This window comes from Enhydra lutris, unplaced genomic scaffold (genome assembly GCF_002288905.1).
Source record: "Enhydra lutris kenyoni isolate GAN:26980312 unplaced genomic scaffold, ASM228890v2 scaffoldscaffold60, whole genome shotgun sequence".
Lineage (NCBI taxonomy): Eukaryota > Metazoa > Chordata > Mammalia > Carnivora > Mustelidae > Enhydra > Enhydra lutris.
The window spans coordinates 591,675-608,339 of NW_019154144.1; the positions used below are offsets into that span (position 1 = coordinate 591,675).

Here is a 16,665-nt window from a genome sequence, read left to right on the forward strand (position 1 = left end):
AAATGTATTTATTTGGTTCCATCCGCAGTGAATTCATGTTCAGAATATATGTGGGTCTGACCTAAAAAAGGTTTGGCAGAAGGAAAAGGAGAACATTCCTATAAAAATTAACTTGCTTTTCTTTTCCTCTCTATGATCACCCACAGTTTTGGTCAAGCAGTTCTAGAGGGCTTACTCAATGCTTGTGACTCTACTTCCTCAGATCCTGTCAACATAACGGAATCATGTACAAATGAAGATAAATTATTTGAAACTTGAAAGGAGATCACTGGACAACGAAAACAGAGAGGACTTTCTAGAGAAGGCCAAGCAGATGAAATCCTCAGTTTGGCAGAGGAGACTGTAAATCAGTTCAGGTGTGTGTGCCAAGGGTCTTGGCTGTGAGCTCTGGAGACAGATGTGGGCTCCTGGGGCAAGGGGATTTACAGAAAGGACACTGGGTGGCTCACAGGCCTAACAGGAAGGCCAGAGACCAAGGCTAGTGCAAGAAGAGGGACCAAAGCAGCTCCAGGGATCTACGAAGTGGGAACTGCTTGTCACTTTTGTCGGAGACCGGTATTGTTGAGAATAATGAGTTCCAACTCCCTTTTTGATCCTTGCCTGAATCCAGTCCAAATGCAAAGTTCCAGAATAAGAGAGGAAGTTTATGAGCTGAGCTTCAGTCAAGGACCCTCCTTGGCTAGAAGACCGCTTATGGAAGTCCCACTCCACTGCATGCCATCAGGAGAAGCCATGCCCCCAACCACAGAGCTGTTATCAAAAGAAATGGGAATTGATACTGGATGGCCAAAGAAACACATGATCACTACACCAGGGTCTTTTAAGATAATACAACAAAAACTTAAAAATAGAATTACCAGTTGATCCAGCAATCCCACTTCTCTATAAAAGCATATGAAAATATACCAAAAAAGTTGAAAGCAGGGTCCCAAGAGGTACTGGCACCTCCTTGTTCATAGCAGCAGTATTCACAATAGGCAAGAGGTGGGAGCAACCCGAATGCCCATCAGTGGATAAATGAATAAATAAGATATACACACATACTGTGAAATAGTAGCAGCATTAAAAAGAAAGAGAATATGCACATACTACAACATGGATGAAACTTGAGGCCAGGATACTCAGTGAAATAAGTCAGTCACAAGAAGACAACTATGGTATAATTCCACTTATATGAGGTAGTCAAATGCAGAAAAACAGAAAGTAGAATGATGGTTACTAGGGCTTGGGGGATGGAAAAAGGGGAATTATTGCACAATGAGGGCCAAAGTTTCAGATGTAAGAGACGAGAACGTTCTGGAGATGGGCTGTGAAGATACTTACCATTGCTGAACTATACACTTAGAAAAATGGTTAAGACGACACATGTGTTTTTTTTTTTTTTTTGCCACAATTATAAATAAATGGATAAACAAATGCAATAGATAAAATAATGGTAGAACCCAAGAGTAACCACATGGTAAGTGTTAAGAGGGGTTTGGAGACCACAGGTTACTAAATTAAGCTCCAAGTTCTCCAGAAATACATGGTATCATATTAGTACCTACTTCATAAGGCAGCTAGGAAAATTACAGAAGGTAAAACATATATCAGTCTTAGCACCATGCTTGCTTGGCTTGCCACAAGTGGTACACAGACATGTATAGTTGGGAAAATATCAATACATGGTCAAGAACAAAAATACGTTTGACCATAGTGCTAGTATAATTCCATTTATATAAAAAACAGAGTTTGGCGGGGGTGCGTGTTTGTGTAAATACCTGTAACATTAAGTATATTTAAGCAAGAAGATGGAAGAATTATACCTGATACTTGAACAGCATTTCCTCTGAAGAAGCAATCTGGGATTTGGGTTGGGTGCATAAAGGGTAAATTTCACTTATTACTATAAGAAAAAATACAAAATTCTTTGAATTTTTAACATCAAGCATATTTTATGCTTTAACCTGAATAGGCAAAAAATAATTGAATACACGTATGGTGCGTGTCCTGACTGTACACACAAATAAGAATTAGGCATACAACTTGGAATAAATCGTATCTACTTTCAAACTTCTAAAAATTCAAGTGAAAAGACATAATCCTTAAAATCAGAGAACCAGGGTCAGCTGAGTTCAAAATCAGAGGGAGACATGGCTACAGAATGGTTGGAGAGATGAAACACCGTAGGCTATAAGGAAGGAGAGAGGGGGGCAACTGCCAAGGAATTCCAGCAGCATCTAGAAATTTGACAGGTGAGGAAACAGTCTCCACTAGAGCCTCCAGGAGGAAGGCAACACTGATGACACCTTGATTTTAGCCCAGAAGGACATTTGTTGAACTGACTATAGAACTATAAGATATGCTTTTGTTGCTTAAAAAAAAATCCAGGTGAAAATAAGGAATGTTTGGGGCGCCTAGGTGGCTTAGTCGGTTAAACGCCTACCTTCTGCTCAGGTCATGATCTCAGTCCTGGGATCAGCAGGGAGCCTGTTTCTCCCTCTCCCTCTGCCCCTCCCTCTGCCCCTCCCCCTGCTCAGGCGTGAGTGCGTGCACGCGCATGCGCGCACACACATTTTCTCTCTCGGTCTCTGAAAGAAGAAAAGAAAAAAGAATAGAATAGGTAAGGAGAGGAGAAGGAAGAGAAGGGAAGAAGAGGGGAGGGAAGGGGGAGGAGAGGGGAGGGAAGGGAAGGGAAAAAGAGGAGAGGGGGGTTGGGAGGGGAGGAGAGGGAAGAGAAGGAAGGGAAGGAAACGGAAGGAAAGTTTATGTTAAGAGCCAGTTGGGGGGCACCTGGGTGGCTCAGTGGGTTAAAGCCTCTGCCTTCGGCTCAGGTCATGATCCCAGGGTCCTAGGATCGAGCCCCGCATCTGGCTCTTTGATCCGCAGGGAGCCTGCTTCCCTTCCTCTCTCTCTCTCTCTGCCTACCTCTTTGCCCACTTGTGATCTCTATCAAATAAATAAATAAAATCTTAAAAAAAAAAAAAGAGCCAGTTGGATGATATGGACAAGGAGCCTATAGATTTCAGCGGAGGAAGCCAGCACCCACGACTGGTGGAGCTGAGAAAGATCTGAATTATAAGACAGAGCTCAAGTCTGCCACGAAGCAGGGGCTTACTTGAATAGGAAGAAGCATCCCAGGAGGGTGGCAGGTGAGGAAAAGAAACACAGGAGATGGGAATGCCCAAGACATACCCACTGAACACGAGCAGATGGTTTTGGCGACAGAGACAGATGTCCTTATGTAACCTGACACAGAAATGCAGGGGAGCCCAGCTGTGGTGGGCTTGTACGCTGGCAGAATCCGGCTTTAGCTGATAGATACCAGGAGCCACCAGACGTGCTCCCGCCGGAAGTGGCAGGTGCGCAGGAATACTTTAGGAAGACAGATCTCTCTGTGGCCAGAGAAAACACTGGATGGCCCAGAGCTTGGGAGAAGGGGTGACGTGAAGAACGGATTTGTGTAATCTAGTTTATGTGGCCTCGTCTAAAGTAAAAGATTAAAACCAGAGAGGGAAGTGCAAATGACAGATTCGGGTACATTTATGGACGAGGCACTCTCTTTCTTTAATATAGCTCGTCCTCAGCTTGCGATGGGGTTATGTCCCAGTAAACCCCCAGTAAGCTGAAAATATAAGCTGAAATACATTTAATACTCCAACCCATCAAACCTCACAGTTTAGCCTAGCCCACCTCAAACGTGCTCAGAATACTGATGTCAGCCTTGCGTTGGGCAAGATCATCTAACACAAAGCCTATTGTATAATAAAGTGTTGAATATCTCATGTAATGTATTGAATACTGTGCTGAAAGTGAGAAACAGAACGGTTGAATGGGTATACAATGGCTGTCAGTGTTTTGATTTTTCACCCTGGGATCCCATAGTGGACTGGGGGCTGCCAGCATTGTGATAGACATTGAACTGCATATCGCTAGCTCCGGAAATTCAAAATTCAAAGAATGGTTTCTACAGAATGTGTATCCCTTTTGTACCATCGTAAAGTCAAAAAATTTTAAGTTGAACCGCCCTTAGTTGGGGACCATCTGTGCGTCTATTATAACATACATATATTATATATGTAGTCCATCTAATTCTTACCAGAACTGTGTAAGATAGATGTCATCCATTATTATTTCGTCTTCCAGAAGAGGAAGCTGAGACCCAATCAAGTTCAGTTACTTGCCCAAGGTTGCCCAATGTTGCTCAGCTAAGCAGCATCAGAAGGAGAATTTCAGCCCAGGCAGACTGGCTTCAAGGTTCTTATCTTAACCACGCCCCGGAAAGGAAGACAAGAAAAGGCAAACCTTGGGGAGGTTGGTTGGTTAAGACCTGGGTGGTTCAGTTGGCTAAGCAACTGCTTTCAGCTCAGGTCGTGATCCTAGAGTCCCAGGACCGCATCCCACATCAGGCAGTACTTTCTCCCTCTGACCCTCCCCCTTCTCATGCTCATTTTCTCTCCCAAACAAATAAATAAAATCTTAAAAAAGAAAAAAGGGAGAACTTCACCACACACTTCACCGAGAACCACACCTGGAAAATAAGGATGAGGGCAAGTTCAGCTTTATAAGCCTGTGGGAGGGAAGAAGCTAAGCTGAATTCGAAGGACGAGAGAGGCCGTCCTCTCTCCACGTCCTCTCTCCTCTCCACGGAGTGCTGCAGAGAAGCCAGCAGACCTCAGCGTTTCTGCCCTAGTCTGGGGGCAGGAGTCATGCGTCCTCTTAAGAATCTGATGGAGGGCCAGAGCGTCTCAGTAGGAAAAAAAATACACATGCACAAACAAATCATTGTACATAATTCATTAGGTTCCTGCCCGCCTGTTAAGTCTTGCCCTAAACGGGACATGTAAACAATTCAATGGCAAACATTTCTAGAGAAGAGATTTTATTTCCATTCATAAAATATATCACTAAATAGCTGAAAAAAGTTACATATTATTTTAAAACATAGATTTAAAAAATCATATCAGCTTCTCCTTAGCAAAATGCTTTTGTGTTATCTATTTACAGGAACGTACTGTACCTCAAGTACACGATTTTCACTCAAGTCAGCCCAAGAAGGCCTTTGGATCTGGATAGATGCTCCAGGAAAAGTACTTATCAGCTCTTCCCGCCTTGTGCAAAGGATGATTTGTTTTTACAAAAGTCCCTTTGAAAACAAGAGTAAATACAGAGAGCTTCTAGAGAAAAGCCCAGCAAAGCAGCAGTTGAGATCATGCTTTCTTTTGGTGATGAAATTAATCCTGTTTTGGTAATCTATAGCCTGTTTAAGGAGGGGGTCAGAGGGAGGAAGGCCTTAAGACTCAACTGTTTCTCTAGGAATCTTCATCATGAGCCTGTGGAGGCAGGAGCCCCGAGTCCACCTCTCTGCTGTAAGGTCGCCTGTTTTGGTAGACAGAAGGACGGTCTGAGACGTGGCCCTCCATGTTCTGATACATCTGAAGGTGGGGGAGAAGACAGAACACTGATTACCATCCAAGGAAGATGGACATGTCAAGGGCCTATGTTGCAGATTACTTGCTATTATGATACATAAGTCTTAGAGGACAATCTTAGAGGATGTTAATTGACAAACCAAATTCAGTTTACTAATGGAGAAATCAAGTCACCATCAAATAACTGATTCCAGTATCATTTCTGCTCTTGCATATAAAGTCCAAATCTAGAAATCCAAAAGCCGAGCAGTAAAACCATAAAAAAGGGGCGCCTGGGTGGCTCAGTTGGTAAGCGTCTGCCTTCAGCTCAGGTCATGATCCCAGGGTCCTGGGATCGAGCATTGGGCTCCCTGCTTAGCGGGAAGCCTGCTTTTCCCTCTCTCACTCCCCCTGCTTGTATTCCTCTTTCACTGTCTCTGTCAAATAAATAAATAAAATCTTAAAAAAGCCAAACAAACCCATATAAGAGAGAGGCCACTAAAAATGATCTGTTCATTATGCAACTAATACGCGTGATTCTTGAGTTTCACTTGGGAGGTCAGTAACTTTAAAATGTTTTTCCAAAATGAAAACAGCTCTACTTTCTGTCTGATTTTAAAGTTAACACACATTCATATAGACACCTTAAGCAATATAGGAAGATATATAGAAAAAAACCTAAAATTGTCAGAGGTAGTCCCCATGACAGATGGCTTGCTGTGTATACACAATTTTGTGTTGGTAGGCTCAGAGTGTAGACCTTGTTTCAGAACCTTATTTTGAATTTCTAAGATGTTGTTTGCAGGTTACAAATGTTACACATTTTCACTATTTACTAAATATGAGCACATTCATGTTTTTAATAGTAGCCTAGCATTCCATAGTATGGATGAACCATAACTGATCTTTCGATGGACTGTTTGTATAACATCGACTGAGAAGTGCACACTGGCCCTGTCTGTCTCCAGGGTGAATGAGGGCAGTGGAACTGCCAGGTCAAGGGGAATGCACATTGGAATGGCGACGTACCTCGATAGGCTGCCTGGCAGAAACCATTACTTATTTCCACTCCTCTCCACTGTGTCGGGGAACAATGCTGCTTTCTCCCAAGTCCTACGGCAGGGGTGTTAACTATCGCCCTTTAACTGTTAACTGTTAACTCTAGCCCTTTGTCCAGGGAAGGTTTGATCTCCTGGCCTGCGTGTTTCATGATAAGCAAAGCCGAACATCTTTTTCTAGATGCGATGAACATTTGCATTTCATTGGGAATTGTCTGCTTCCCTCCTTTGCCCTTTTACATTGGGCCATCCAGGTTTTTCTTATTACTTATGAGACCTCTGTGATGTAGGGATCCTGGATTCTTATGTGAGTTGGACAGACTCCCTCCCTCTCCCTAGCCATCACTACTGTGTATTTGTTTGTGTTAGTTCATTTGGCAGTTATCGTGTTCACTGAATGGACCATTTCCTCCTCTTATTTTTTCTTTCTGGAAAACAAATGGACAAAAATCTCCTTTTAAACCTGGTCTTCACCATAACAGTCGCCTCTATCCTTAAGGGTGAACAGTAATGATACGTCGTTTTTGTAGAGCGGACCTAGCAGTTGGTTATGACCTGTCGAACCAAATATTCACGTCCAGCACTGAATTTCGACCATCTAAGGAAGCCTGGGACAGAAATACCAGTAACACTTCAAATCCAACAGCTCCACACCTGAATCCATTATCTCTGATCCCCGATCCTTCTCTCCTTCCTGGATCGACAGTTTCACTTAGTGAACCGCCCCGACTCCAGTCCCAAGATCCAGGACTTTCAGAATCATCTTCTCAACCTCGCTGTACTCCCACAGCCAGAGACTGGGTGCTATTCTGGTGTGTCCCCGCTTTTAATGTCTTCCTGTCCATTGCTTTAAGAGATTTTTGTTTATGTTAAGTAATTAATTAGTTTTATTGATGTATAGATGAAACACAGTGTTACACCAGTTTCAGGAGTACAATATAGTGACGCCGAAACACGTCTGTACGTTACGCCGTGCGCCCCAAGAGCGGCGCTTCCTTCTGCCAACATACAGCACTATGACAACCCCATTGACTGAATATTCTCTGTACTTATTATTGCCTTTCATCCTGGTGACTTTCATTCCCTAACTGGATGCCTGTGTCTCCCACCCCCTCACTCCTTTAAGTGATTTTAAAATGAATTTTTTAATTGCACAAGTAATACATGTGTATATTCTCCTTACAAAGATTTTGAAACCCTAGCTTTTCAAGTACATCAATAGAAAGAGGTGCATAAAATTTTCTTACATTTTTTAAAATGGTGTCTCTATCCAAAGTATGTTCTTTTTATTCTGAATGTCATCTGTGCTTTCTCTTTTTTCCTAATTGTTCTCTTCATAGTGTGCGTTAGTGGTATATTTGTACACCGTATTAACATACAATATTAATATATACAGTGTAAACTAGATCCAGACTCCTGTGTTCAAATCCTCAGTCTGACACACTGGGTTACCTTGGGCAAATGACCGAACTTCTCTGTATCTCAATTTACTGATCTGCAAAAGAGGTAATACTAGAACTTACTTTGTGAGATTGATGTGAGAATTAAATGTTCTTATGGGTAGTATATTAGTAGAGTGTATGGCAGACACTTAAAAAATGTTTGCCATTAAATCTTACTATTATTAGTTCAAAAAACAACTTCTGTGTTTCTTGATCATCACTATTGTTTTGGGGGCTACTCTCAGTTTAATTAATTCTGCCTATAACTTTATTAGTTCTTTTATTTTTTTTTAACATTAGTTATTTATTTTAGAGAGAGAGCACACACAAGCATGGGGGGGAGGAAGAGGGGGGGGTAGAGGGAGGGGAGAAGAATCTCAGGCAGACTCCATGCTCAGCATGGAGCCCAATGACGGGCTCCCTTCCAGGACCCCGAGACCACGTCCTGAGCTGAAACCAGGAGTCCGACACTTCACGGGCTGAGCCACTCAGGCACCCCTCTATTAGTTCTTTTCTTCTGCTTTGTTCACTTCCCGTACTCCCTCCTCCTTATTCATTGTGGGTTTTTTTTTCCTTAGCTTCTAGAGTTGAAAGTTTAAGTCATTCATTTTCATTCTTTGTTTTCTAATGAATTTAGAGTTATAAATTTGGCTGGCTCCTACAGGTTCTAATAAGTAGGGACTATTTTTATGTCTTTTTCCTTCCTCCTTCACCTTCTTGTGAACCAAAGGCTTCTGTAAGAAGCATGAGTTTCAATTTCTCATGTAGGACACGGGGAGCTTTTCGGGTACGACTGGTGATTTCTCCTTTCACTGCACTGAGGTTAGTAAATGTGATCTGTGTGATAACAGTCTCATTTATTTTGATATTCTCTCTCTTTTAAAAGACTTTATTTATTTATTTGACAGAGATCACAAGTAGGCAGAGAGACAGGCAGAGGGGGCGGGGGAAGCAGGCTCCCCGCTGAGCAGAGAGCCCGATGCGGGGCTCGATCCCAGGACCCTGAGATCATGACCTGAGCCGAAGGCAAAGGCTTAACCCACTGAGCCACCCAGGCACCCCTGATATTCTTTCTTAAGTGGACTTAGTAATCTTGACATTTTGAGCTTTTTCTATTTCGATGAATGCTCTTTGTTTCTCTCTTCCCCACTTTGTGGTGTTGCTCAGGTTTTCTATGGTCCTTTTTTCTTCTACCCTGAACCTGAGATTATAGATTATATTTCTGTTTTCACAGTGGTATACTTACATTTTTAACACCCATGTTATTCTTATGTGTATTTAACACTGTGACTCGTCCCACTGCGGAACTTCTGCATGAGCCCACCAGAACTCTCCCTACTCTCTGGGAAAACACTAGTCCTCATTCTTTCAACTTTCAAAGAGTTCTCTGTTGTGGGTCTTCCCAATTCAGTCCTAACTACTTTCATTGTCTCAGGGGTTTTCCACAGTTTCTGGTCCACAAATATCTCCTTCTGGCTTTCAAAGGCGATTATGGCCTCACTTCTTTAAAAAAATATAATAAAAAAATATGTGTATGTATATATTTATCTTATTTTTTTAAGATTTTATATATTTATATGAGAGAGAGATTAAGAGAGAGAAAACACAGTGGAGGAGGGGCAGAGGGAGAAGCAATTCCCCGCTGAGCAGGGAGCCTGACGTGGGGCTCCATTCCAGGACCCTGGGATCATGACCTAAGCTGAAGGCAGACGCTTAACAGACTGAGCCACCCAGGTGGCTCATTTTTTTAAAAATATTTATATTATTTTATATTTGTATATTTGTTTATGATATAGTATATATAAATACATTATATATTGATAATATATTTATATTCTATGTATATATTTCCTATGACTTGTGGGCATGGACATGAGAAGAGCGGTGATGTGAGTTCAGGCCCTTTCCAAAACAGGAGCTGTGCGTGTCCCTTCCTTCTGCACCTCCTCTCCCCACCGTCTAGTTCACCCCCTCATCTTTACTCACCTCTGTTGCCACAGTCACCTCTTAACTGATCTTACTTCCTCTGTTAGGATTTTACTTTCTCAAATTTACTTTTATGCCTGCCTGCCTTCCTTCTTTCCAGAAATATTTGCTTAGCACTTTCCATCCACTAAGCAATATGCCAGCCACTAGGTATGTAATGGCTGAACTAGGTATGTCATAGTGAACAAAGCGGATGCGACCTCTGACGTACTGTCGTGCTGATAGGCACTCATTTATTTGATAACTGGTGAGTGTCGCCTGCCTACGGGACCGCATCAGGTGATGTGAAGACGAGCAGTGCATCTGCTTGCCCTCATGAACCAAGGCTAGTGGTGGGAAAGACAGGCCCATAAAGCAAAGTCTCACACACCATCACCAGAGTCTCACACACAGTTAAAGACAAAGTGTTAGGGGGACTCAGGAGAAGGACCCTGAAATCCGACTAGGGAAACTACAGGGGTCTTTGGAGAGGAGAGAATACTCGATCTGGCTCTTTTTTTTTTTTTTTAACTGAGGCATAATGGATATATAACTCTATATTAGTTTCAGGTGTATGATGTGATTCATGTATATATTGCAAAAACGATTACCACAATAAGCCTAACTAACATCGGTCACAGTCGTAGTGATCTGGGCCATCAAGACCAATACTGGAGCATCTGTCCATTCTAAAAACCCCTGTTGGTTCACCACTGTCTGAATAATGCCTTAGCACATTATTCAGTGATCTCCCTGCTCTAACTCCATACCACTGGGGTTGGGTTATACCTAAAAGCATTAACCTGTGTTTTCTCAGTGAGCTTCTCTCCCCTTCTCACTTGTCCGCTGAGGGCCATTTTCCTTCCCTAGTCCATGAAGAAGCAAAAGCAGAGACTGTACAAAAAGCGTTCACATGCATACCAGGAAATATCACCTCAGGCCTGCTGGCAAGGTCTGTCTTCCCACCCAAGAGACTAGACATGGTTGTGCTTAGGACATGTGAAGGGAAAAGCATTCCCTGAAGGAACCAGGGTTCACTCATAGTGGGCAGAGCTGCCTGGCATGGTTGGGTAGACTAGGCCTTGCTCAGAGGTGCCCAGCCGGTGGGGACTGAAATCCAATCTCGTCTCTGCTCCCCAGGCTTCTAGACTGGATCCCACTGCACCAGCCAGTACCAAGATGTTCCTCTTGGTGTATTCATCCCACCCAGAGGGGACACTATTAATCGAATTTCCCTGAAGAAGACAGAGCTTGCTATCCGTGGCTGATACTGGTAGGAAAAAGAACCTTCCATGACAGAGGGTCAGAGACAGAGAGGAAGAGAATGGTGGTGGGGGGAGGGAAGTTAGAGGGGTATCTCTGAGCTCAGACCCCCTCGGCTGAATCATCACCTGTGGAAAAGCTTGCCATTCAACAACCCTGATTCCCTGAACAGAGGGAAGGGCATTTGGACATCCTGTGGTAGGGGGGACATGAAAGGAGACTTGTACTCCAAGATAAGGGGTTCTGAACAAAGCCAAGGGGCTTCTGAGTAGTAGCAGAGCCCACACCCTGGTCCACTACCTTTCCAGTCCTGTTTTTCTCCATATTCCCCCACCCACCCTATACTTTCAGCCACAACCATTTATCTTCCATTATACTTTCTCAACTTTGAACCTTTCTTATATTACTCATCTAGCCTGGAACACCCCCACTCACCCCCCACTTCCCAACAGCCAAAATACTACTCTTTCTTCACAGCTTGGTACAAATAACACCTCTGTGGAGCCACACCCAGCTGCCGGGCAAGGAGAAATTATTCGGTCCTCTCTGGAGTCCACTTTTGGTTTCTCTCTCTCACTCTTCTTTTGGTTTATCTTATAGGGTCATTAACTGTGTCCAGGCGGTCTGCTCGATAGCCTTGAGGTTTTCCATCTCCCCCGACCTTGTTGGCCTAATTCCCTCACAATAATTTAGTTTCCAAATGTGATTTTTTAAAACAGCCTACCAGGAGGAAGGGACATGACCCACCCACCCAGGTCTCTGGAGAGACTACAGAATTGAAAATGGGCTCTTAATAATTTAGAAAAAGAGAACAGACAATCCATTTAAGCAGTCAGGTTCCTATGTGACTAACATTTACTGATTAACTACTAAGGGCCTGCTATGTGCTAATAGATCTTTTCACATACATCCTACTCCTTACAACTTCCTAAAGCAAGATTTATTAATTCTATGTTTCAGATAAGGAAATAGAGATTATGTCACTTAATCGAGGCCTATAAGATGTAAATGATGGAGCCACAATTTGAACCTGGGTATTGGAGGTTCAAGGTCCGTCCTTTGTCCACTTCCTCTAGGGAATGGCTTTGTTCACTATGCTGGATTGTAATACTGAGGGGAAGAGTGAGCAAAGTGATTCCAAGTTCCCAAAGCCCGAGGATCACCTACCTCCGCAACCCATTTTACAGGTGCGAAAACTGAGGCCAAGAGAAGTAAAATGATTTGTCGTAAGTCATACAGTGATGAGGAGCTAGAGTGCTAGAGCTGGGATTAGACCCTCGTGATTCCAGGTCAATATTTTTTCCACTCTGCTGTATTATATGTCTGGGTTGTATGGATTATTCCATACTAAAGCTTCGTGTTGAATTAGGAAAGGTCAGTGGTGATCAGGGATTAAGTTTTGTTTAGTTGTCTAGTCCTATGCATTAATTAAATACTTAAAAGCATTCAATTTCTTAATCAATAGGCTGACAACGTTAGGGAAAGCTTTTCCCCCCCGAAAACGCTTACCAATAAATATATCTCACCCCACACAACTTTCAGAGGGCAACCAAGACAAACTATGTTGAGAAAAACAACGTGATACTTTGATTCTTAGGAAATGAGTGCGTGTTCTGAGTTACTGCTCTCCTTTCTAACAACGCTTTGTAAAGTACTATGAAGCTACGTACAGCTTCTTCTGCATCCGCCAGCTGACATCCTAAAAATGAAGTCAGGTTGGGGAAGGATGGCCGTTTCCTTGAGTCGAAAGCCCAGCAGGATTGCATTATAAAGTATCTGTAAAACCAAGAGAAGGTGGAGTAAACTGAGAAAATCCGAAAGAAAAGCTGATCATTTCCCGCCATTTCTTGCTGGAGCTACTCATCATCTGTGGCCTGTTTGTTTTGTGGCAAGTACTCTACTTGACTTTGAACTCCCACCAGGAAGGGCAAATTAGGTGACAGACAGAAATGCATTCTGTGGACCAGAAATCAGGAGATGGAGTCTTAGCACCCTGAGGGACCCCTTCCAGCAAAAGAACTGAAGCCTCTAATTCACAGTATCTTCAGTTTTGTTCAGAAATCCCCAAAACAAAAAGGAAGCATTTCCTTTTCTTTCTTTTTCTTTTTAAAAAAGAGGAATCATGGATTTTACATTAAGGAGTTTTACTTTCTTTGACATGCATTTGGAACTAGAGAGACTGTAAATTCCTGATTTCAGCCACGGTGCAGTCTGATCTGAACTTACATTTCTTCCGTAGCGTAAAAGGGCTGATCCATCTTAAATCCACTTTGAATGAGTTTGTAGAAGTTAGCGTCAACCGGAATACCAGGGTAAGGATTGACACCTGGGGGAAAAGTGAGGGAGGATACACCATTTCATTTGGTTAGTCATTCAGTGAACAAGCAGGTACCAAGAGCGCCCATGGGCCGTATGCTGCTTGGTGCGAAGCTGTAAGTGGGGAAAGTCATGGCTCCTGCTCTCACGCAGGTACAGGCTGGGGGGCGGGGCAAAGATACCACAATAAGACATGAAGTGGCACATATATAACAGATGACAAGGTGGCACGTCAAGAATGCTTTATTTTTTTAATTTTTATTTATTTTTTAAAGATTTTTAAAAATTTATTTAACACACAGAGATCACAAGTAGGCAGAGAGGCAGGCAGAGAGAGAGGGGGAAGCAGGCTCCCTGCTGAGCAGAGAGCCTAATGTGGGGCTCAATCCCATGACCCTGAGATCATGACCTGAGCCGAAGGCAGAGGCTTCACTGACTGAGCCACCCAGGCACCCTTCATGCATGCTTTAATATAAGAACAGGGATAAGGCATGGAGGGGGCGGGGATGGCGGCCACGGGCAAAACTTACCAAGTGAGAATATCTCCCAGAGTAATATTCCATACGACCAGACGTCACTCTTTATGGTGTAGATCCCTTGGAATAAGCTCTCGGGAGCCATCCACTTTACAGGCAGACGAGCCTGTGCAGAGTCCAGGAGGAGATCAGTGGTGAACAGATCAAACGGTGAAGGGGATTTCTTTTCTCTTACTAGCTAGATGATAAAATTTCTTCGCTTCCTAAAGTCACTCTCAATGCTTAATGGAGAAAATCATATTCCTCAAATGGAAGTTTTTCACTTTCAAATCAACATCCTAACATAGTAGCCTGACAAAAAAGAAAAGAAAACAAAACAAAAAAGCCCAAACAAAAAACCCCCAACGCAATATCTTTCATTTTTTTTTGAGAGAGAGCGAGCGAGAGAGAGAGAGAGAGCGAGAGAGCACCTGCATGCAAGTGTGGGGGGGGAGGGGGCAGCGAGAGAGGGAGAATCTTTTTTTTTTACTATTTGAAATCATTCTGTTTCAACTTGGTCCTGACAATGAAGATTTATAGGGCAATTAGTTTTGTTTTATTTTAAATATTTTATTTATTTATTTGACACACAGAGAGAGATCACAAGGAGGCAGAGAGGCAGGCAGAGAGAGAGGGGGAAGCAGACTCCCTGCTGAGCAGAGAGCCTGATGCAGGTCTCCATCCCAGGACCCTGAGATCATGACCTGAGCCAAAGGCAGAGGCTTAACCCTCTGAGCCACCCAGGCACCCTGGGAGAGGGAGAATCTTAAGCAGGCTCCACACTCAGCTCGGAGCCTGACATTCTCAGCACAGGCTCCATCTCATGACCCCAAGATCATGACCTGAGCCGAAATCAAGAGTCATGTGACTCTGAGCCAACCCACTGAGCCACCCAGGTGCCCCACAGCTGGCCATTGCTTTAAAGCTCATCCGGAACAAAGGCTGGTGATTGGAATGGGTAAGTTTAACAGCGGATAATTCCCATTAGGGAGTAACCAGTCCTTTGCCCAGAGGTAAGGATATATTGGTGAATTGGCGGAATATTTTGTTAAAGCATTTCTTGGAAGAACTTTAATGGAAATGCCAGCTACAAGAATGTGGTGAGGGGAGCATATGTCATCACTTCCAGAAATGACACCAGGCTGGCTTCTGTGGCTTTAGTAATTTCCAGTAGCACGAAAGGCAGGTTTAGAGTCAGTACAGTCGGGTTAGCATCAAGACACAGAGGCAGCTAGGTTACTGGGACACAGCTTTTCATAGTATTTTTTTTTTCGTGAAGTAAGGAGCCCTTCACTGTGCTCGTTTAATCTGCCAAGTAAGATCAGAGCTGCAAGGGCACCTGGCTGCCTCAGTCAGTACAACATGTGACCTTGGATCTCAGGGTCGTGAGTTCCAGCTCCACAGTGGGTGTAGAGATTACTTAGGGAAATTAAAAAAAAAAAATCAAAGCTCAAGAAAGAAACCCTATTTAAATCCTACACAAACCGATGAGCTGATAGAATCATACAGGCTTGTCTGGTTAATTTAATTAATTAAAAGACTTAACTGAGGTGCCAAATGGAAGTCACCTTCCCACATAAAAGCCCACCAGCTAGTAAGGTAAAGACCGCACAGTCGCCCACGAGCTTTGATCATCTTTATGACTTCAGCTACAACAAGGGAGATATGGATCTAAAATCAGCTGAGATGGCTATTTGATTCTAATGGAAATAGTGTTTGATTTGATTTTTAACATTTATTGGCTGTTTACCCAGACAGGTGCTTTCATGTTGGTTTTATTGGTTTATTCCCACAACGCCAATGTGGTAAGCAGATAATTGTCATGGGAAATGCTGCACCTGTCACAGTGGTTATGCACAGGCTTGGGGCTCAGATCATTCACGCTCTAGTCCATGTGCTGTGTAACCAGGGGCAAATTATGTTCTGTGCCTCGGTTTCCCAGCCCACAAGTAGGCACTGTGAGGACTAAATGTTTGAATGTACGTAAAGCGCTAAGAAAAGTACCTAGCACCTGGTAAGCACCAAGTCACTATTATTTCACAAGTGGGGACTGTAAAGCACAGGGAAATTCCCAAAAAAGGGGCTTAACTCTAGGTGTTGGGATTCTTACAAGCCACTCTTTCCAGTACACAATTTTATCATCTAGTATTTCCAATAGTTCTTAAATAACACGTCTGTCCCTAGTTGGGTTTTTGTTTTGCTTTGTTTTTTTAACAAGTAGATTTGGTCATATTTTAGATCTTCCTGTGTGACAGTAATACGATGCTAAATATTCATTAGCTCATATCTAATTTAAATATTGTGTCCTTTTAAAATTTACATTTAATATTTAATTGATATGTTTTACTTTAAAAAATGCTTTATTGTAGCGACTGCCAAATTCCTGTAATTGGAAACATGACTCTAGTCGCTTTATAGCTAATGGAACTGAAGTAAGTTCAAGTAATGAATTTTTTTTTAAGTGTGGCTTGTACTCCAAGGTCCCTAATTGGTCTGTTCGGACTAGCCCAAGAACAGATGTGATGTTATTTTGCTCAGCTTTAATTGTAACTGGAATATTCCTTGAAGCCATAGAAAAAGCTTTTAGGGGCACCTGGGTGGCTCAGTGGGTTAAAGCCTCTGCCTTCAGCTCAGGTCATGATCTCAGGGTCCTGGGATCGAGCCCTGCATCTGGCTCTCTGCTCAGTGGGGAGCCTGCTTCCCTTCCTCTCTCTCT

General features: G+C 43.0%; 1 protein-coding gene across 2 annotated transcripts in view; it reads right to left on the reverse strand.

Annotated features, from left to right (window-relative positions):
* Positions 1 to 4,764: 4,764 nt before the first annotated feature.
* The window catches only part of LOC111158528 (fms related tyrosine kinase 3), a 75,819-nt gene continuing 63,918 nt past the window's right edge, over positions 4,765 to 16,665 (reverse strand). The window contains exons 21-24 of one of the 2 annotated variants that reach the window (XM_022520623.1): positions 13,965 to 14,076; positions 13,345 to 13,444; positions 12,789 to 12,894; positions 4,765 to 5,414 (exon numbers count right to left, since the gene is read on the reverse strand). In XM_022520623.1, the coding sequence (XP_022376331.1) occupies positions 5,292 to 5,414; positions 12,789 to 12,894; positions 13,345 to 13,444; positions 13,965 to 14,076 (441 nt within the window). In that variant the 3' untranslated portion in view covers positions 4,765 to 5,291. The remainder of the gene's footprint in view (positions 5,415 to 12,788; positions 12,895 to 13,344; positions 13,445 to 13,964; positions 14,077 to 16,665) is intronic. The other variant, XM_022520624.1, reaches the window with a different exon arrangement.